Source organism: Engystomops pustulosus, chromosome 4 (assembly GCF_040894005.1).
Source record: "Engystomops pustulosus chromosome 4, aEngPut4.maternal, whole genome shotgun sequence".
NCBI lineage: Eukaryota > Metazoa > Chordata > Amphibia > Anura > Leptodactylidae > Engystomops > Engystomops pustulosus.
Window position 1 is genome coordinate 5,152,263 of NC_092414.1, and position 20,223 is coordinate 5,172,485.

The window sequence follows — 20,223 nt, forward strand, 5'->3', positions numbered from 1 at the left end:
GGGGTTATGTGGATGGAGTGCTTGTTCTCTCTCCTGGTTGGGGTTATGAGGATGGAGTGCATGTTCTCTCTCCTGGTTGGGGGTATGAGGATGGAGTGCTTGTTCTCTCTCCTGGTTCTGGTTATGAGGATGGAGTGCTTGTTCTCTCTCCTGGTTGGGGTTATGAGGATGGAGTGCTTGTTCTCTCTCCTGGTTGGGGTTATGAGGATGGAGTGCTTGTTCTCTCTCCTGGTTGGGGGTATGAGGATGGAGTGCATGTTCTCTCTCCTGGTTGGGGTTATGGGGATGGAGTGCTTGTTCTCTCTCCTGGTTGGGGTTATGAGGATGGAGTGCATGTTCTCTCTCCTGGTTGGGGTTATGGGGATGGAGTGCTTGTTCTCTCTCCTGGTTGGGGTTATGAGGATGGAGTGCTTGTTCTCTCTCCTGGTTGGGGTTATGAGGATGGAGTGCTTGTTCTCTCTCCTGGTTGGGGTTATGAGGATGGAGTGCTTGTTCTCTCTCCTGGTTGGGGTTATGAGGATGGAGTGCTTGTTCTCTCTCCTGGTTGGGGTTATGAGGATGGAGTGCTTGTTCTCTCTCCTGGTTGGGGTTATGAGGATGGAGTGCATGTTCTCTCTCCTGGTTGGGGGTATGAGGATGGAGTGCTTGTTCTCTCCCCTGGTTGGGGTTATGAGGATGGAGTGCTTGTTCTCTCCCCTGGTTGGGGTTATGAGGATGGAGTGCTTGTTCTATCTCCTGGTTGGGGTTATGAGGATGGAGTGCTTGTTCTATCTCCTGGTTGGGGTTATGAGGATGGAGTGCTTGTTCTCTCTCCTGGTTGGGGTTATGAGGATGGAGTGCTTGTTCTCTCTCCTGGTTGGGGTTATGAGGATGGAGTGCTTGTTCTCTCTCCTGGTTGGGGTTATGAGGATGGAGTGCTTGTTCTCTCTCCTGGTTGGGGTTATGAGGATGGAGTGCTTGTTCTATCTCCTGGTTGGGGTTATGAGGATGGAGTGCTTGTTCTATCTCCTGGTTGGGGTTATGAAGATGGAGTGCTTGTTCTCTCTCCTGGTTGGGGTTATGAGGATGGAGTGCTTGTTCTCTCCCCTGGTTGGGGGTATGAGGATGGAGTGCTTGTTCTCTCTCCTGGTTGGGGTTATGAAGATGGAGTGCTTGTTCTCTCTCCTGGTTGGGGTTATGAGGATGGAGTGCTTGTTCTCTCTCCTGGTTGGGGTTATGAGGATGGAGTGCTTGTTCTATCTCCTGGTTGGGGTTATGAGGATGGAGTGCTTGTTCTCTCTCCTGGTTGGGGTTATGAGGATGGAGTGCTTGTTCTCTCTCCTGGTTGGGGTTATGAGGATGGAGTGCTTGTTCTCTCCCCTGGTTGGGGTTATGAGGATGGAGTGCTTGTTCTCTCCCCTGGTTGGGGTTATGAGGATGGAGTGCTTGTTCTCTCTCCTGGTTGGGGTTATGAGGATGGAGTGCTTGTTCTCTCTCCTGGTTGGGGGTATGAGGATGGAGTGCTTGTTCTATCTCCTGGTTGGGGTTATTAGGATGGAGTGCTTGTTCTCTCTCCTGGTTGGGGTTATGAGGATGGAGTGCATGTTCTCTCTCCTGGTTGGGGTTATGAGGATGGAGTGCTTGTTCTATCTCCTGGTTGGGGTTATGAGGATGGAGTGCTTGTTCTATCTCCTGGTTGGGGTTATGAGGATGGAGTGCATGTTCTCTCTCCTGGTTGGGGTTATGAGGATGGAGTGCTTGTTCTCTCTCCTGGTTGGGGTTATGAGGATGGAGTGCTTGTTCTCTCTCCTGGTTGGGTTATGAGGATGGAGTGCTTGTTCTCTCTCCTGGTTGGGTTATGAGGATGGAGTGCTTGTTCTCTCCCCTGGTTGGGGTTATGAAGATGGAGTGCTTGTTCTCTCCCCTGGTTGGGGGTATGAGGATGGAGTGCTTGTTCTCTCTCCTGGTTGGGGTTATGAGGATGGAGTGCTTGTTCTCTCTCCTGGTTGGGGTTATGAGGATGGAGTGCTTGTTCTCTCTCCTGGTTGGGGTTATGAGGATGGAGTGCTTGTTCTATCTCCTGGTTGGGGTTATGAGGATGGAGTGCTTGTTCTCTCCCCTGGTTGGGGTTATGAGGATGGAGTGCTTGTTCTCTCTCCTGGTTGGGGTTATGAGGATGGAGTGCTTGTTCTATCTCCTGGTTGGGGTTATGAGGATGGAGTGCTTGTTCTCTCCCCTGGTTGGGGTTATGAGGATGGAGTGCTTGTTCTCTCTCCAGGTTGGGGTTATGAGGATGGAGTGCTTGTTCTCTCTCCTGGTTGTGGTTATGAGGATGGAGTGCTTGTTCTCTCTCCTGGTTGGGGTATGAGGATGGAGTGCTTGTTCTCTCTCCTGGTTGGGGGTATGAGGATGGAGTGCTTGTTCTCTCTCCTGGTTGGGGTTATGAGGATGGAGTGCTTGTTCTCTCTACTGGTTGGGGTTATGTGGATGGAGTGCTTGTTCTCTCTCCTGGTTGCGGTTATGAGGATGGAGTGCTTGTTCTATCTCCTGGTTGGGGTATGAGGATGGAGTGCTTGTTCTCTCTCCTGGTTGGGGTTATGAGGATGGAGTGCATGTTCTCTCTCCTGGTTGGGGTTATGAGGATGGAGTGCTTGTTCTATCTCCTGGTTGGGGTTATGAGGAGGTAGTGCTTGTTCTCTCTCCTGGTTGGGGTTATGAGGATGGAGTGCTTGTTCTCTCTCCTGGTTGGGGTTATGAGGATGGAGTGCTTGTTCTCTCCCCTGGTTGGGGTTATGAGGATGGAGTGCTTGTTCTCTCCCCTGGTTGGGGTTATGAGGATGGAGTGCTTGTTCTCTCTCCTGGTTGGGGTTATGAGGATGGAGTGCTTGTTCTCTCTCCTGGTTGGGGTTATGAGGATGGAGTGCTTGTTCTCTCCCCTGGTTGGGGTTATGAGGATGGAGTGCTTGTTCTCTCCCCTGGTTGGGGTTATGAGGATGGAGTGCTTGTTCTCTCTCCTGGTTGGGGTTATGAGGATGGAGTGCTTGTTCTGTCTCCCGGTTGGGGTTATGAGGATGAAGTGCTTGTTCTCTCCCCTGGTTAGGGTTATGAGGATGGAGTGCTTGTTCTCTCTCCTGGTTGGGGTATGAGGATGGAGTGCATGTTCTCTCTCCTGGTTGGGGTATGAGGATGGAGTGCATGTTCTCTCTCCTGGTTGGGGTATGAGGATGGAGTGCATGTTCTCTCTCCTGGTTGGGGTATGAGGATGGAGTGCATGTTCTCTCTCCTGGTTGGGGTATGAGGATGGAGTGCATGTTCTCTCTCCTGGTTGGGGTTATGAGGATGGAGTGCTTGTTCTCTCTCCTGGTTGGGGTATGAGGATGGAGTGCATGTTCTCTCTCCTGGTTGGGGTATGAGGATGGAGTGCATGTTCTCTCTCCTGGTTGGGGTTATGAGGATGGAGTGCTTGTTCTCTCCCCTTGTTGGGGTTATGAGGATGGAGTGCTTGTTCTCTCTCCTGGTTGGGGTTATGAGGATGGAGTGCTTGTTCTCTCTCCTGGTTGGGGTTATGAGGATGGAGTGCTTGTTCTCTCTCCTGGTTGGGGTTATGAGGATGGAGCGCTTGTTATATCTCCTGGTTGGGGTTATGAGGATGGAGCGCTTGTTCTCTCTCCTGGTTGGGGTATGAGGATGGAGTGCATGTTCTCTCTCCTGGTTGGGGTTATGAGGATGGAGTGCTTGTTCTCTCCCCTGGTTGGGGTTATGAGGATGGAGCGCTTGTTCTCTCTCCTGGTTGGGGTTATGTGGATGGAGTGCTTGTTCTCTCTCCTGGTTGGGGTTATGAGGATGGAGTGCTTGTTCTCTCTCCTGGTTGGGGTTATGAGGATGGAGTGCTTGTTCTCTCTCCTGGTTGGGGTTATGAGGATGGAGTGCATGTTCTCTCTCCTGGTTGGGGTTATGAGGATGGAGTGCTTGTTCTCTCTCCTGGTTGGGGTTATGAGGATGGAGTGCTTGTTCTCTCTCCTGGTTGGGGTTATGAGGACTGAGTGCTTGTTCTCTCTCATGGTTGGGGTTATGAGGATGGAGTGCTTGTTCTCTCCCCTGGTTGGGGTTATGTGGATGGAGTGCTTGTTCTCTCTCCTGGTTGGGGTTATGAGGATGGAGTGCATGTTCTCTCTCCTGGTTGGGGGTATGAGGATGGAGTGCTTGTTCTCTCTCCTGGTTCTGGTTATGAGGATGGAGTGCTTGTTCTCTCTCCTGGTTGGGGTTATGAGGATGGAGTGCTTGTTCTCTCTCCTGGTTGGGGTTATGAGGATGGAGTGCTTGTTCTCTCTCCTGGTTGGGGGTATGAGGATGGAGTGCATGTTCTCTCTCCTGGTTGGGGTTATGGGGATGGAGTGCTTGTTCTCTCTCCTGGTTGGGGTTATGAGGATGGAGTGCTTGTTCTCTCTCCTGGTTGGGGGTATGAGGATGGAGTGCTTGTTCTCTCTCCTGGTTGGGGTTATGAGGATGGAGTGCTTGTTCTCTCTCCTGGTTGGGGTTATGAGGATGGAGTGCTTGTTCTCTCTCCTGGTTGGGGTTATGAGGATGGAGTGCTTGTTCTCTCTCCTGGTTGGGGTTATGAGGATGGAGTGCTTGTTCTCTCTCCTGGTTGGGGTTATGAGGATGGAGTGCTTGTTCTCTCTCCTGGTTGGGGTTATGAGGATGGAGTGCTTGTTCTCTCTCCTGGTTGGGGTTATGAGGATGGAGTGCTTGTTCTCTCTCCTGGTTGGGGTTATGAGGATGGAGTGCTTGTTCTCTCTCCTGGTTGGGGTTATGAGGATGGAGTGCTTGTTCTCTCTCCTGGTTGGGGGTATGAGGATGGAGTGCTTGTTCTCTCTCCTGGTTGGGGTTATGAGGATGGAGTGCTTGTTCTCTCCCCTGGTTGGGGTTATGAGGATGGAGTGCTTGTTCTATCTCCTGGTTGGGGTTATGAGGATGGAGTGCTTGTTCTATCTCCTGGTTGGGGTTATGAGGATGGAGTGCTTGTTCTCTCTCCTGGTTGGGGTTATGAGGATGGAGTGCTTGTTCTCTCTCCTGGTTGGGGTTATGAGGATGGAGTGCTTGTTCTCTCTCCTGGTTGGGGTATGAGGATGGAGTGCTTGTTCTCTCTCCTGGTTGGGGTTATGAGGATGGAGTGCTTGTTCTCTCTCCTGGTTGGGGTTATGAGGATGGAGTGCTTGTTCTCTCTCCTGGTTGGGGTTATGAGGATGGAGTGCTTGTTCTATCTCCTGGTTGGGGTTATGAGGATGGAGTGCTTGTTCTATCTCCTGGTTGGGGTTATGAGGATGGAGTGCTTGTTCTATCTCCTGGTTGGGGGTATGAGGATGGAGTGCTTGTTCTCTCTCCTGGTTGGGGTTATGAGGATGGAGTGCTTGTTCTCTCCCCTGGTTGGGGGTATGAGGATGGAGTGCTTGTTCTCTCTCCTGGTTGGGGTTATGAAGATGGAGTGCTTGTTCTCTCTCCTGGTTGGGGTTATAAGGATGGAGTGCTTGTTCTATCTCCTGGTTGGGGTTATTAGGATGGAGTGCTTGTTCTCTCTCCTGGTTGGGGTTATGAGGATGGAGTGCATGTTCTCTCTCCTGGTTGGGGTTATGAGGATGGAGTGCTTGTTCTATCTCCTGGTTGGGGTTATGAGGATGGAGTGCTTGTTCTATCTCCTGGTTGGGGTTATGAGGATGGAGTGCATGTTCTCTCTCCTGGTTGGGGTTATGAGGATGGAGTGCTTGTTCTCTCTCCTGGTTGGGGTTATGAGGATGGAGTGCTTGTTCTCTCTCCTGATTGGGTTATGAGGATGGAGTGCTTGTTCTCTCTCCTGGTTGGGTTATGAGGATGGAGTGCTTGTTCTCTCCCCTGGTTGGGGTTATGAAGATGGAGTGCTTGTTCTCTCCCCTGGTTGGGGGTATGAGGATGGAGTGCTTGTTCTCTCTCCTGGTTGGGGGTATGAGGATGGAGTGCTTGTTCTCTCTCCTGGTTGGGGTTATGAGGATGGAGTGCTTGTTCTCTCTCCTAGTTGGGGTTATGAGGATGGAGTGCTTGTTCTCTCTCCTGGTTGGGGGTATGAGGATGGAGTGCTTGTTCTCTCTCCTGGTTGGGGTTATGAGGATGGAGTGCTTGTTCTCTCTCCTGGTTGGGTTATGAGGATGGAGTGCTTGTTCTCTCCCCTGGTTGGGGTTATGAGGATGGAGTGCTTGTTCTCTCTCCTGGTTGGGGTTATGAGGATGGAGTGCTTGTTCTCTCTCCTGGTTGGGGTTATGAGGATGGAGTGCTTGTTCTCTCCCCTGGTTGGGGTTATGAGGATGGAGTGCTTGTTCTATCTCCTGGTTGGGGTTATGAGGATGGAGTGCTTGTTCTCTCTCCTGGTTGGGGTTATGAGGAGGTAGTGCTTGTTCTCTCTCCTGGTTGGGGTTATGAGGATGGAGTGCTTGTTCTCTCTCCTGGTTGGGGTTATGAGGATGGAGTGCTTGTTCTCTCTCCTGGTTGGAGTTATGAGGATGGAGTGCTTGTTCTCTCTCCTGGTTGGGGTTATGAGGATGGAGTGCTTGTTCTCTCTCCTGGTTGGGGTTATGAGGATGGAGTGCTTGTTCTCTCCCCTGGTTGGGGTTATGAGGATGGAGTGCTTGTTCTCTCTCCTGGTTGGGGTTATGAGGATGGAGTGCTTGTTCTCTCTCCTGGTTGGGGTTATGAGGATGGAGTGCTTGTTCTGTCTCCTGGTTGGGGTTATGAGGATGGAGTGCTTGTTCTCTCTCCTGGTTGGGGTTATGAGGATGGAGTACTTGTTCTCTCTCCTGGTTGGGGTTATGAGGATGGAGTGCTTGTTCTCTCTCCTGGTTGGGGTATGAGGATGGAGTGCTTGTTCTCTCTCCTGGTTGGGGGTATGAGGATGGAGTGCTTGTTCTCTCTCCTGGTTGGGGTTATGAGGATGGAGTGCTTGTTCTCTCTCCTGGTTGGGGTTATGAGGATGGAGCGCTTGTTCTCTCTCCTGGTTGGGGTTATGAGGATGGAGCGCTTGTTCTCTCTCCTGGTTGGGGTTATGAGGATGGAGTGCTTGTTCTCTCTCCTGGTTGGGGTTATGAGGATGGAGCGCTTGTTCTCTCTCCTGGTTGGGGTTATGAGGATGGAGTGCTTGTTCTCTCTCCTGGTTGGGGTTATGAGGATGGAGTGCTTGTTCTATCTCCTGGTTGGGGTTATGAGGATGGAGTGCTTGTTCTCTCTCCTGGTTGGGGTTATGAGGATGGAGTGCTTGTTCTCTCTCCTGGTTGGGGTTATGAGGATGGAGTGCTTGTTCTCTCTACTGGTTGGGGTTATGTGGATGGAGTGCTTGTTCTCTCTCCTGGTTGCGGTTATGAGGATGGAGTGCTTGTTATATCTCCTGGTTGGGGTATGAGGATGGAGTGCTTGTTCTCTCTCCTGGTTGGGGTTATGAGGATGGAGTGCATGTTCTCTCTCCTGGTTGGGGTTATGAGGATGGAGTGCTTGTTCTATCTCCTGGTTGGGGTTATGAGGAGGTAGTGCTTGTTCTCTCTCCTGGTTGGGGTTATGAGGATGGAGTGCTTGTTCTCTCTCCTGGTTGGGGTTATGAGGATGGAGTGCTTGTTCTCTCTCCTGGTTGGGGTTATGAGGATGGAGTGCTTGTTCTCTCTCCTGGTTGGGGTTATGAGGATGGAGTGCTTGTTCTCTCTCCTGGTTGGGGTTATGAGGATGGAGTGCTTGTTCTCTCTCCTGGTTGGGGTTATGAGGATGGAGTGCTTGTTCTCTCTCCTGGTTGGGGTTATGAGGATGGAGTGCTTGTTCTCTCTCCTGGTTGGGGTTATGAGGATGGAGTGCTTGTTCTCTCTCCTGGTTGGGGTTATGAGGATGGAGTGCTTGTTCTCTCTCCTGGTTGGGGTTATGAGGATGGAGTGCTTGTTCTCTCTCCTGGTTGGGGTTATGAGGATGGAGTGCTTGTTCTCTCTCCTGGTTGGGGTTATGAGGATGGAGTGCTTGTTCTCTCTCCTGGTTGGGGTTATGAGGATGGAGTGCTTGTTCTCTCTCCTGGTTGGGGTTATGAGGATGGAGTGCTTGTTCTCTCTCCTGGTTGGGGTTATGAGGATGGAGTGCTTGTTCTCTCTCCTGGTTGGGGTTATGAGGATGCAGTGCTTGTTCTCTCTCCTGGTTGGGGGTATGAGGATGGAGTGCTTGTTCTCTCTCCTGGTTGGGGTTATGAGGATGGAGTGCTTGTTCTCTCCCCTGGTTGGGGTTATGAGGATGGAGTGCTTGTTCTATCTCCTGGTTGGGGTTATGAGGATGGAGTGCTTGTTCTATCTCCTGGTTGGGGTTATGAGGATGGAGTGCTTGTTCTCTCTCCTGGTTGGGGTTATGAGGATGGAGTGCTTGTTCTCTCTCCTGGTTGGGGTTATGAGGATGGAGTGCTTGTTCTCTCTCCTGGTTGGGGTATGAGGATGGAGTGCTTGTTCTCTCTCCTGGTTGGGGTTATGAGGATGGAGTGCTTGTTCTCTCTCCTGGTTGGGGTTATGAGGATGGAGTGCTTGTTCTCTCTCCTGGTTGGGGTTATGAGGATGGAGTGCTTGTTCTATCTCCTGGTTGGGGTTATGAGGATGGAGTGCTTGTTCTATCTCCTGGTTGGGGTTATGAGGATGGAGTGCTTGTTCTATCTCCTGGTTGGGGGTATGAGGATGGAGTGCTTGTTCTCTCTCCTGGTTGGGGTTATGAGGATGGAGTGCTTGTTCTCTCCCCTGGTTGGGGGTATGAGGATGGAGTGCTTGTTCTCTCTCCTGGTTGGGGTTATGAAGATGGAGTGCTTGTTCTCTCTCCTGGTTGGGGTTATAAGGATGGAGTGCTTGTTCTATCTCCTGGTTGGGGTTATTAGGATGGAGTGCTTGTTCTCTCTCCTGGTTGGGGTTATGAGGATGGAGTGCATGTTCTCTCTCCTGGTTGGGGTTATGAGGATGGAGTGCTTGTTCTATCTCCTGGTTGGGGTTATGAGGATGGAGTGCTTGTTCTATCTCCTGGTTGGGGTTATGAGGATGGAGTGCATGTTCTCTCTCCTGGTTGGGGTTATGAGGATGGAGTGCTTGTTCTCTCTCCTGGTTGGGGTTATGAGGATGGAGTGCTTGTTCTCTCTCCTGATTGGGTTATGAGGATGGAGTGCTTGTTCTCTCTCCTGGTTGGGTTATGAGGATGGAGTGCTTGTTCTCTCCCCTGGTTGGGGTTATGAAGATGGAGTGCTTGTTCTCTCCCCTGGTTGGGGGTATGAGGATGGAGTGCTTGTTCTCTCTCCTGGTTGGGGGTATGAGGATGGAGTGCTTGTTCTCTCTCCTGGTTGGGGTTATGAGGATGGAGTGCTTGTTCTCTCTCCTAGTTGGGGTTATGAGGATGGAGTGCTTGTTCTCTCTCCTGGTTGGGGGTATGAGGATGGAGTGCTTGTTCTCTCTCCTGGTTGGGGTTATGAGGATGGAGTGCTTGTTCTCTCTCCTGGTTGGGTTATGAGGATGGAGTGCTTGTTCTCTCCCCTGGTTGGGGTTATGAGGATGGAGTGCTTGTTCTCTCTCCTGGTTGGGGTTATGAGGATGGAGTGCTTGTTCTCTCTCCTGGTTGGGGTTATGAGGATGGAGTGCTTGTTCTCTCCCCTGGTTGGGGTTATGAGGATGGAGTGCTTGTTCTATCTCCTGGTTGGGGTTATGAGGATGGAGTGCTTGTTCTCTCTCCTGGTTGGGGTATGAGGATGGAGTGCTTGTTCTCTCTCCTGGTTGGGGGTATGAGGATGGAGTGCTTGTTCTCTCTCCTGGTTGGGGTTATGAGGATGGAGTGCTTGTTCTCTCTCCTGGTTGGGGTTATGAGGAGGTAGTGCTTGTTCTCTCTCCTGGTTGGGGTTATGAGGATGGAGTGCTTGTTCTCTCTCCTGGTTGGGGTTATGAGGATGGAGTGCTTGTTCTCTCTCCTGGTTGGAGTTATGAGGATGGAGTGCTTGTTCTCTCTCCTGGTTGGGGTTATGAGGATGGAGTGCTTGTTCTCTCTCCTGGTTGGGGTTATGAGGATGGAGTGCTTGTTCTCTCCCCTGGTTGGGGTTATGAGGATGGAGTGCTTGTTCTCTCTCCTGGTTGGGGTTATGAGGATGGAGTGCTTGTTCTCTCTCCTGGTTGGGGTTATGAGGATGGAGTGCTTGTTCTGTCTCCTGGTTGGGGTTATGAGGATGGAGTGCTTGTTCTCTCTCCTGGTTGGGGTTATGAGGATGGAGTACTTGTTCTCTCTCCTGGTTGGGGTTATGAGGATGGAGTGCTTGTTCTCTCTCCTGGTTGGGGTATGAGGATGGAGTGCTTGTTCTCTCTCCTGGTTGGGGGTATGAGGATGGAGTGCTTGTTCTCTCTCCTGGTTGGGGTTATGAGGATGGAGTGCTTGTTCTCTCTACTGGTTGGGGTTATGTGGATGGAGTGCTTGTTCTCTCTCCTGGTTGCGGTTATGAGGATGGAGTGCTTGTTATATCTCCTGGTTGGGGTATGAGGATGGAGTGCTTGTTCTCTCTCCTGGTTGGGGTTATGAGGATGGAGTGCATGTTCTCTCTCCTGGTTGGGGTTATGAGGATGGAGTGCTTGTTCTATCTCCTGGTTGGGGTTATGAGGAGGTAGTGCTTGTTCTCTCTCCTGGTTGGGGTTATGAGGATGGAGTGCTTGTTCTCTCTCCTGGTTGGGGTTATGAGGATGGAGTGCTTGTTCTCTCCCCTGGTTGGGGTTATGAGGATGGAGTGCTTGTTCTCTCCCCTGGTTGGGGTTATGAGGATGGAGTGCTTGTTCTCTCTCCTGGTTGGGGTTATGAGGATGGAGTGCTTGTTCTCTCTCCTGGTTGGGGTTATGAGGATGGAGTGCTTGTTCTCTCCCCTGGTTGGGGTTATGAGGATGGAGTGCTTGTTCTCTCCCCTGGTTGGGGTTGTGAGGATGGAGTGCTTGTTCTCTCTCCTGGTTGGGGTTATGAGGATGGAGTGCATGTTCTCTCTCCTGGTTGGGGTATGAGGATGGAGTGCTTGTTCTCTCTCCTGGTTGGGGTTATGAGGATGGAGTGCTTGTTATATCTCCTGGTTGGGGTTATGAGGATGGAGTGCTTGTTCTCTTTCCTGGTTGGGGTTATGAGGATGGAGTGCTTGTTCTCTCTCCTGGTTGGGGTTATGAGGATGGAGTGCTTGTTCTCTCTCCTGGTTGGGGTTATGAGGATGGAGTGCTTGTTCTCTCTCCTGGTTGGGGTTATGTGGATGGAGTGCTTGTTCTCTCTCCTGGTTGCGGTTATGAGGATGGAGTGCTTGTTATATCTCCTGGTTGGGGTATGAGGATGGAGTGCTTGTTCTCTCTCCTGGTTGGGGTTATGAGGATGGAGTGCATGTTCTCTCTCCTGGTTGGGGTTATGAGGATGGAGTGCTTGTTCTATCTCCTGGTTGGGGTTATGAGTAGGTAGTGCTTGTTCTCTCTCCTGGTTGGGGTTATGAGGATGGAGTGCTTGTTCTCTCTCCTGGTTGGGGTTATGAGGATGGAGTGCTTGTTCTCTCCCCTGGTTGGGGTTATGAGGATGGAGTGCTTGTTCTCTCCCCTGGTTGGGGTTATGAGGATGGAGTGCTTGTTCTCTCTCCTGGTTGGGGTTATGAGGATGGAGTGCTTGTTCTCTCTCCTGGTTGGGGTTATGAGGATGGAGTGCTTGTTCTATCTCCTGGTTGGGGTTATGAGGATGGAGTGCTTGTTATATCTCCTGGTTGGGGTATGAGGATGGAGTGCTTGTTCTCTCTCCTGGTTGGGGTTATGAGGAGGTAGTGCTTGTTCTCTCTCCTGGTTGGGGTTATGAGGATGGAGTGCTTGTTCTATCTCCTGGTTGGGGTTATGAGGATGGAGTGCTTGTTCTCTCTCCTGGTTGGGTTATGAGGATGGAGTGCTTGTTCTCTCTCCTGGTTGGGGTTATGAGGATGGAGTGCTTGTTCTCTCTCCTGGTTGGGGTTATGAGGAGGTAGTGCTTGTTCTCTCCCCTGGTTGGGGTTATGAGGATGGAGTGCTTGTTCTCTCTCCTGGTTGGGGTTATGAGGATGGAGTGCTTGTTCTCTCTCCTGGTTGGGGTTATGAGGATGGAGTGCTTGTTCTCTCTCCTGGTTGGGGTTATGAGGATGGAGTGCTTGTTCTATCTCCTGGTTGGGGTTATTAGGATGGAGTGCTTGTTCTCTCTCCTGGTTGGGATTATGAGGATGGAGTGCTTGTTCTCTCTCCTGGTTGGGGTTGGTAAGTGGTTGTTGTGTAGTATAACGCAGGGTTCTCCTTTATTCGTAGACCGTTGCCCGGACGTGCATTACTACCTACCGTACTGCTGGCAGATCTACAAAGGAACCGACTGGGAAGATGTTTCTGATATGGAGGAGATTGAGAGACAATACTGTGACCCAAAAGTTGACAGGTACAGGTCATCCAGAACCCACGATATGAAAGAAAGATGGTGGAACTTCACCCTAATCAGATATGGTGGCCAATGTGACCTCTGTGATATGGGTTCTCAGAGTGATTGTGAGGTCTATGTGGGTTCCTTGGGGGTGGACAATCACTATTCTACATCTACAGGGTTTCAATGATTGACTTTCGGACTATGAAATCCGGCGTCCATCGCGTCCGTCGTCTATCCACCGTATCATCCGTAACAAAACCATCTGAATATGTTCTGACCACGGAGTGGCTGTGGTACTGGCAGGATGAATATGGCACCTGGACACAGTATGGACACTCTGTAAGTTGGCACAGGGCAAGAGATCATGGGTGTAATGGGTGCAGAGATTTGATTATGCTCGGTCCATAGAACCTGTGGTGGTCCAAGGCGTCTCCTTTCTCCAAACATGGGGCTTCACAATAAAAAAATTTTCACGTTTTTTCTAATCCCTTTTAGAATGTGAAAAACGTGAGCTCCACCTCATCCTCCTCAGACCTGGAGAAGATGTATCTTTCTAAACCCACCACTTTGATGTCATTCAAAGCTGGAAACCAACACTACGTCATCAACTTCCGAGGTACAAGGGAGATCATCTAGAAAGAAATGTCCCATAAGGAGCCACAGGACTCTGTTACTGGGCCCTGGACATTAAAATGTGGTAACGCCCCTTTGACAATTGTCTGTTGTTTCAGAGATGAAGCAGATGAACATTGTGTACGAGACGGAGAAGGCCGTGCGCCGGAGACCGAAGTATCTGAGCTTTGAAGATGTGAAATTACTAAGAGGAAGGTAATTTGGATATTTTATAATGGACAGAGGATAAGATACAAGTCGGATCTGACAACACTAAACTCCGCCTCTTGGTGTCACGTGGCACAGAATTTAGGAAGGGTGGAGAGGACAACGTTAGGTGTAATAAAGATTGATGCCTCTTTCATTTTTATTCATTCAGCACAAAATCGGCAGCGGCAAAGTCCCCCCTGAAGTCTCCACTGAAGAGTGACATTTACCCAAAGACGTGGGACACTAAAGCCCTCCCGGAGATTGGCTGTGCGGTAATACATCGCTCCTATGATTTGTGGTTGGAGGACATGGGGCAGCTGTTGGTGACGTCTCTTCTCCTCCGCAGAAAGTTCAGGTCTCTGACACAATCGGCGAATTCTCGGAAATCGTCAGCATCTTCACCAAGACGGTGCGAGGGCAAGTGGTGAAGAAACTGTGGCGTCTCCAGAATTCATTTCTGTGGAATATGTACCAGGGGTAGGTCAGATCCTCATCTTCTTATTCTGGGGAGTTGAATATGATCATATGGTTGCCTTGTAGTATGGAGTCCCACCTCATAGACACCACTCATCATTATGTACAGATAGGAGGCCTCCATTGTGGTTGCTCACCTGGGTGTCAGCGTGGATGGCCCATCTCTCAGTGGCCTCTACTCTGCGAGACTTTTATTGTCCTCAGTTTTGTAATGTTGATCTCTTGAATTTAAGGCAGAAGGAACAGATGAAAAAACTCAATCAGGGACGAGACGTGAAAGAAATCCGTCTGTTCCATGGCACAGATAAGATGCACGTTGACGCCATATGTAATCATAACTTTGACTGGCGCATCTGCGGTACCCATGGCACGGTGTATGGACAAGGTAGGTCGTCACAGCTACGGAGAACTCTGATTGGGGGGCTGGATGTTTGCCCCTGTGTCTTGTAAATAGCCATAAGAGACCCTGACCAGGTCCTCGTGGACAAACAGATGCCATTTGTGTAGATTTCTTCTAATGCCGACTCCTATAGAAAGACACAATGGGGCACATTTACTTACCCGGTCCAGTCGCGATCCAGCGGAGGGTTCTCCGTCGCTGATTCGGGTTCTGCCGGGATTCACTAAGGTCCGCGCGCCGATATTCACCAGGTGTCGCTGCTGCGCCGAGGTCCGCCGAAGTTCACCTGCTTTTTTCTGGTGTATGTGAGCGCTTGATCTAGTGACACAAATGGCTTTTTAAATTCCGCGATTTTTCCGAATCCTTCGGGTTGTCCGGTGGCCACGCCCCCCGATTTCTGTCACATGAAAATCGGCGCGATTGCGACAAAAATCGATCGCGTGCGCCACAATCCCGTGAAATACAGCGCAAAGAGGAAATATTCGTGAAAAACCCGACGGATTCGCGGCTGCGGACCCTTAGTAAATGTGCCCCATTGTCCTGAAGATTCTTGAGAACTTAGTGAGACACATTTCTCCATTCAATGGATTTTATAGGTTTTTTTTTTCGACAGCTCCATTTTTCTTTACCGATACTCTTTGCTTCATGAGGTCGTCACGTGGATTGGTTTTCAATCAACTGCAATGGCTTGTCAAGATTTAATTTATGGAGTGTCCTACCTTCCTGATCTGCGGAGACTGCTAGATGTATTGAAGGTTGGTAGGATTGGTGGATGGATCCATACCCTGCTAATCGACAACATGGCAAGAACCACTCAACTAAGTCAAGAGGAAGTACAGTCCATCGTTACTTTAAGACATAACGGTCAGTAAGTCTGGAAGATTTCAAGAAATGAAGGATAAGAAAACCACCAAATGCTATGATGAAACTCTCTCTCTTGTGGAGACCATCTCAGGAAAAGAAGAATGCGATGTCTAAGGTCATTAGAACCCACAAATTTCCAGAACCTCAGATCAGAGCCACAAAAATGTGTCAAAGACATCAAAAGCATCTCAACATCTATAGCTCCGAGGAGACCTCAAGGATCAGACAAAAAAGCAACTACCTGAGGAACACCTCCACACAGGGAAGGAAGCCACTACCTCAGGAACACCTCCACACTATGTGAGGGCTGTGTCCACCCCCAATCCATCGACCTAAGCCCAGTTAAGCTAATTTGGACCTTAACATGAAGGAAAATCGGCCAACAAGTAATCATCCCCCCTGAAACTCCTTCAAGACTGATAGAGAACCAGGTGACTACCTCATGGAGAACATTGAGTGAGTGTCAAGAGTGGGTAAAGCCGTGATCACACCTCCAGGCTAGCCAAACGGAAAGAGAGATGGAGTCCGGCATCAGATGACATAGTTGTCAAAGCCACCCCACCCCACCCGATGCTGTTCCTCCCTGGTGGTTGTATGACTCCCACTCCCAGCATGTCCTGAAGGTCTTGGCTTCCACTATGAGATCTGCTATGTTAATAGTGATGTCACTTAGTAGAGTCCTCTAACCTGTCCACGTTCTCTCCATAGGAAGTTACTTTGCTCGAGACGCCTCGTACTCCCATGACTACTCCACACCAACCTCTGGTGGGTCCCGGATGATGTTCGTGGCTCGTGTGCTGGTGGGAGACTACGTGAAGGGGAACCCTCAAATGAAACGTCCACCCACAAGACTTTTCAGCAGCAGATTCTACGACTCCTGTGTGGACGACGCCACCGATCCCTCCATCTATGTGGTGTTCGAGAAGCTTCAGATCTACCCCGAGTATCTACTGGAATACGAAGAGCAGAAGCAGAAATCCTGCGTCATCAGCTGAGACCCCAAATGTAGGACAAACCTGAATACAGGAGAAATGAACCCAAAATATCTCCTGAAAACGTATGCGATTGTAAGATAAATCAGAAATGTGGTTCCCACATGGGGCATAATAATAAGTAATTAATGAGGAGTAATGATGAGTAATTTATAACGAGTAATGATGAGTAATTTATAACGAGTAGTAATGAGTAATTAATAATGAGTGCTACCTATACATAGTCTGTCAGGGCACTACTACCCGAAGCATTTTAGGAGGTGTAGTAATGTATTGTTCTATGTCTGGTGAACAACCCCGGCCACCAGGGGGCAGTAATGAACTAGGAGCTGCAGAATATTGAATGCAGCTCTATGTGTGACTAGAGTCACAAATATTGGGGGAGTGTGATAACTCAAGATGCTCCACTTTACTATTGGGGTGCACCAAAGGGAACCTCTGAGCCCCTAGGTGAGGATTAGTGATGTCATCAGCGATGGTGACATCATGTGTTGGGATCTCCTGCTGGATCCCTTTCGTTACTAGGCAGTGGACACCGGGCCGCCCCTGGTTACGCTGCTCTAGCTCCTCCATTGGTTGGAGGTTTTCTGGGTGATGCCCTATCCGGCTCACGTGTGTCTGGACTCGGGTCCATCACCCTCCTGACCCCTGCAGGTCTCTGGACAGGAGACGTCTACCATCGTCTCCTCGTCCTCTGCGGGGGTCCGCCTGGAAATGTTTATTAGATTACGGAGATTTACAGATTTCTGCTGATATCTCGTACTGTACCAGAGACGACCATTATGTGTGGTCACTGGTTGTAGAACAGGGTCAGAAGAGCCACTGAGCCATGACCTGTACGATGGGGGGCACGGACCCCCCTGTCCTTCCACATACTGGGATGCCCCGGATGGATTTGGGGTGGTCTCCGTGTAGATGGGGACTCCGGTAACCTGCATCTTTTAGTGCAAACTTTATGTGCAATATTATGAAGTGAATTTTGTGAATTGAGTTGTCTTTATGTCAGACCGTGTTCTGCTGTACGGGGCGAGAGGCACCATATGGCGGTGGGTGATCTGTGGTGCTGTCCAATGCAATTGTATTCTTATACATATACAATAAAATCAATCTTGAATATGAGAGAGTGGCTGTTTTCATTAACATATATTACAGCATTCTAGGCGGGGGTGGAGTTACAAGATTCTAGGCAGGGGTGTGGTAACAGCATTCTAGGCAGGGATGGATTTACTGCATTCTAAGCAGGGGTTGGGTTACAACAGTCTAGGAGGGGTGGATTTACAGCATTCTAGGCAGGGGTTGGGTTACAACAGTCTAGGAGGGGTGGATTTACAGCATTCTAGGCAGGGGTTGGGTTACAACAGTCTAGGAGTGGTGGATTTACAGAATTCTAGGCAATGGTTAGGTATGCATTCTAGGCAGGGGCTGGGTTACAGCATTATAGGCAGGGGTTGGGTTACAGCGTTTTACGCAGGGGTAGGGTTACAGCATTTTAGGCAGGGGTGGGGTTACAACATTTAAGGCAGGGGCGGGGTTACAACATTTTAGGCAGGAGTGGGGTTACAACATTTTAGGCAGGGGTGGGGTTACAGCATTTTAGGCAGGATTGGTTACAACATTTTAGGCAGGAGTGGTGTTACAATAATCTAGGAGGGGGTGGATTTACAGCATTCTAGGCAGGGGTTGGGTTACAACAATCTAGGAGGGGTGGATTTACCGCATTGTAGGCAATGGTTGGATTATAGCATTCTAGACAGGGATGGAGGTTACAAACTTCTACGCAGGGGTGGGGTTACAGCATTCTAGGCAGAGGTGAGGTTACAGCATTCTAGGCAGGGGTGGGGTTACAGCATTCTAGGCAGGGGTGGGGCTACAACATTTTAGGCAGGGATGGGGTTACAACATTTTAGGCAGAGGTGGGGTTACAACATTTTAGGCAGGGGTGGGGTTACAACATTTTAGGCAGGGGTGGGGTTACAGCATTCTAGGCAGGGGTGGGGTTACAACACTTTAGGCAGGGGTGGGATTACAACATTCTAAGCAAAGGGGGGGGGGGCGAGATGGAGCCTAAAAGCAATATTCATGGTGGTCTCAAATTCTACAAGTTCTTACAATGTGAGACAATTCTTCCATGAACAAACATTGTCTGTAAAATGTGGACAGGATGGAAAATATATTGAAAGAACAATTGGAACCAATAGGGGGAGAGTCCAGAGAACAGATAACATTTACATAAGAAGCTTCCATATTCATTTTCGTCTCCTTCTGATCCAGATCTTTGTGATGACTCTCAGCTATAGTTGTGTAATGTCCCGCTGGATGGGTCCTTACTACAGATAGCTCCAGTCAGTCTCCTGGTTGGCTGGAGGGAGTCTGGTCAGCTTTGGGTATCCTTCCTCTTTAATTCTGGACACCCCCTGGTTTTACACCTTCCAATAGTTATCATTAGTAATGATCCCTGGAGGACAATGTGGCCATTACTGAAGGGGTAAGAGCTGATGTTGATGTGAGATTGACACATTTACAGTATTATAGTTTTCTGCTCAATGGGTGGTGAGCTGCACTTCCCTATTGAACAGTGCCCCAAAAAATCACAGGTATATATATCCCTTATATAAAACGGAGCGGGGAGGAAGGTCCATGATATAGTCCCAAATCGCCACAAAGTCCAAAGAGTGAATAGTATTTTTCTTTTATAGGAGTTCCATACATAGTGTCCTTCCCATACCTCCTCACCATCCCGGATCCAGCAGGACAGTGCTGCATTTCGTGTTGTGTCCCGCTGTCCCACCCCGGACATGAACTCTATCGGCGTCCTCTGGAGCAGAGAAATGGGGACCAATGAAAGGGGAGGGGGATCAGAGAGGGGGCTCATAATAAGAGGGGGAGCGGAGAAGGGACGCGCTCGTTGTCTAGGGCGGAAGGGGGCGCGCTCGTTGTCTAGGGCGGAGGGGGACGCGCTCGTTGTCTAGGGTGGAGGGGGACACGCTCGTTGTCTAGGGCGGAGGGGGACACGCTCGTTGTCTGGGGCGGAGGGGGACACGCTCGTTGTCTGGGGCGGAGGGGGACGCGCTCGTTGTCTAGGGCGGAGGGGGACGCGCCCGTTGTCTAGGGCGGAGGGGGACGCGCCCGTTGTCTAGGGTGGAGGGGGACGCGCTCGTTGTCTGGGGCGGAGGGGGACACGCTCGTTGTCTGGGGCGGAGGGGGACGCGCTCGTTGTCTAGGGCGGAGGGGGACGCGCCCGTTGTCTAGGGCGGAGGGGGACGCGCCCGTTGTCTAGGGTGGAGGGGGACGCGCTCGTTGTCCGGGGCGGAGGGGGACGCGCTCGTTGTCTAGGGTGGAGGGGGACACGCTCATTGTCTAGGGTGGAGGGGGACACGCTCGTTGTCCAGGGCGGAGGGGGACGCGCTCGTTGTCTAGGGCGGAGGGGGACGCGCTCATTGTCTAGGGCGGAGGGGGACACGCTCATTGTCTAGGGTGGAGGGGGACGCGCTCGTTGTCCAGGGCGGAGGGGGACGCGCTCATTGTCTAAGGTGGAGGGGGACGCGCTCGTTGTCCAGGGCGGAGGGGGACGCGCTCGTTGTCTAGGGCGGAGGGGGACGCGCTCGTTGTCTAGGGCGGAGGGGGACACGCTCATTGTCTAGGGTGGAGGGGGACGCGCTCGTTGTCTGGGGCGGAGGGGGACACGCTCATTGTCTAAGGTGGAGGGGGACGCGCTCGTTGTTTGGGGCGGAGGGGGACACGCTCATTGTCTAAGGTGGAGGGGGACGCGCTCGTTGTCTGGGGCGGAGGGGGACACGCTCATTGTCTAAGGTGGAGGGGGACGCGCTCGTTGTTTGGGGCGGAGGGGGACACGCTTGTTGTCTAGGGCGGAGGGGGACACGCTTGTTGTCTAGGGCGGAGGGGGACACGCTCGTTGTCTAGGGGGCGGTGGGGGACACGCTCGTTGTCTGGGGCGGAGGGGGACATGCTCATTGTCTAGGGTGGAGGGGGACACGCTCATTGTCTAGGGTGGAGGGGGACACGCTCATTGTCTAGGGTGGAGGGGGACACGCTCATTGTCTTGGGTGGAGGGGGACACGCTCGTTGTCCAGGGCGGAGGGGGACGCGCTCGTTGTCTAGGGGGCGGAGGGGGACGCGCCCGTTGTCTAGGGCGGAGGGGAATTGTGGGCGGTGACACGCGGCAGTCAACGCCGGCCTATGGAAGAGGCAGCGCCTTGGACCGCCCCCTCATGAATACGCTGGATCGCTTTG

The 20,223-nt window shown here is 51.1% G+C and overlaps 1 protein-coding gene across 2 annotated transcripts in view; it reads left to right on the forward strand.

The window, feature by feature from the left end:
- Window positions 1-17,091, forward strand: part of LOC140125927 (zinc finger CCCH-type antiviral protein 1-like) — a 59,343-nt gene extending 42,252 nt beyond the window's left edge. For both annotated transcript variants that reach the window (XM_072144857.1, XM_072144858.1), the window contains exons 7-14: window positions 12,312-12,435; window positions 12,597-12,759; window positions 12,916-13,036; window positions 13,152-13,248; window positions 13,412-13,514; window positions 13,589-13,719; window positions 13,950-14,101; window positions 15,689-17,091. In XM_072144857.1, coding sequence (XP_072000958.1) covers window positions 12,312-12,435; window positions 12,597-12,759; window positions 12,916-13,036; window positions 13,152-13,248; window positions 13,412-13,514; window positions 13,589-13,719; window positions 13,950-14,101; window positions 15,689-15,975 — 1,178 coding nt within the window. In that variant the 3' untranslated portion in view covers window positions 15,976-17,091. The remainder of the gene's footprint in view (window positions 1-12,311; window positions 12,436-12,596; window positions 12,760-12,915; window positions 13,037-13,151; window positions 13,249-13,411; window positions 13,515-13,588; window positions 13,720-13,949; window positions 14,102-15,688) is intronic.
- Window positions 17,092-20,223: the final 3,132 nt, after the last annotated feature.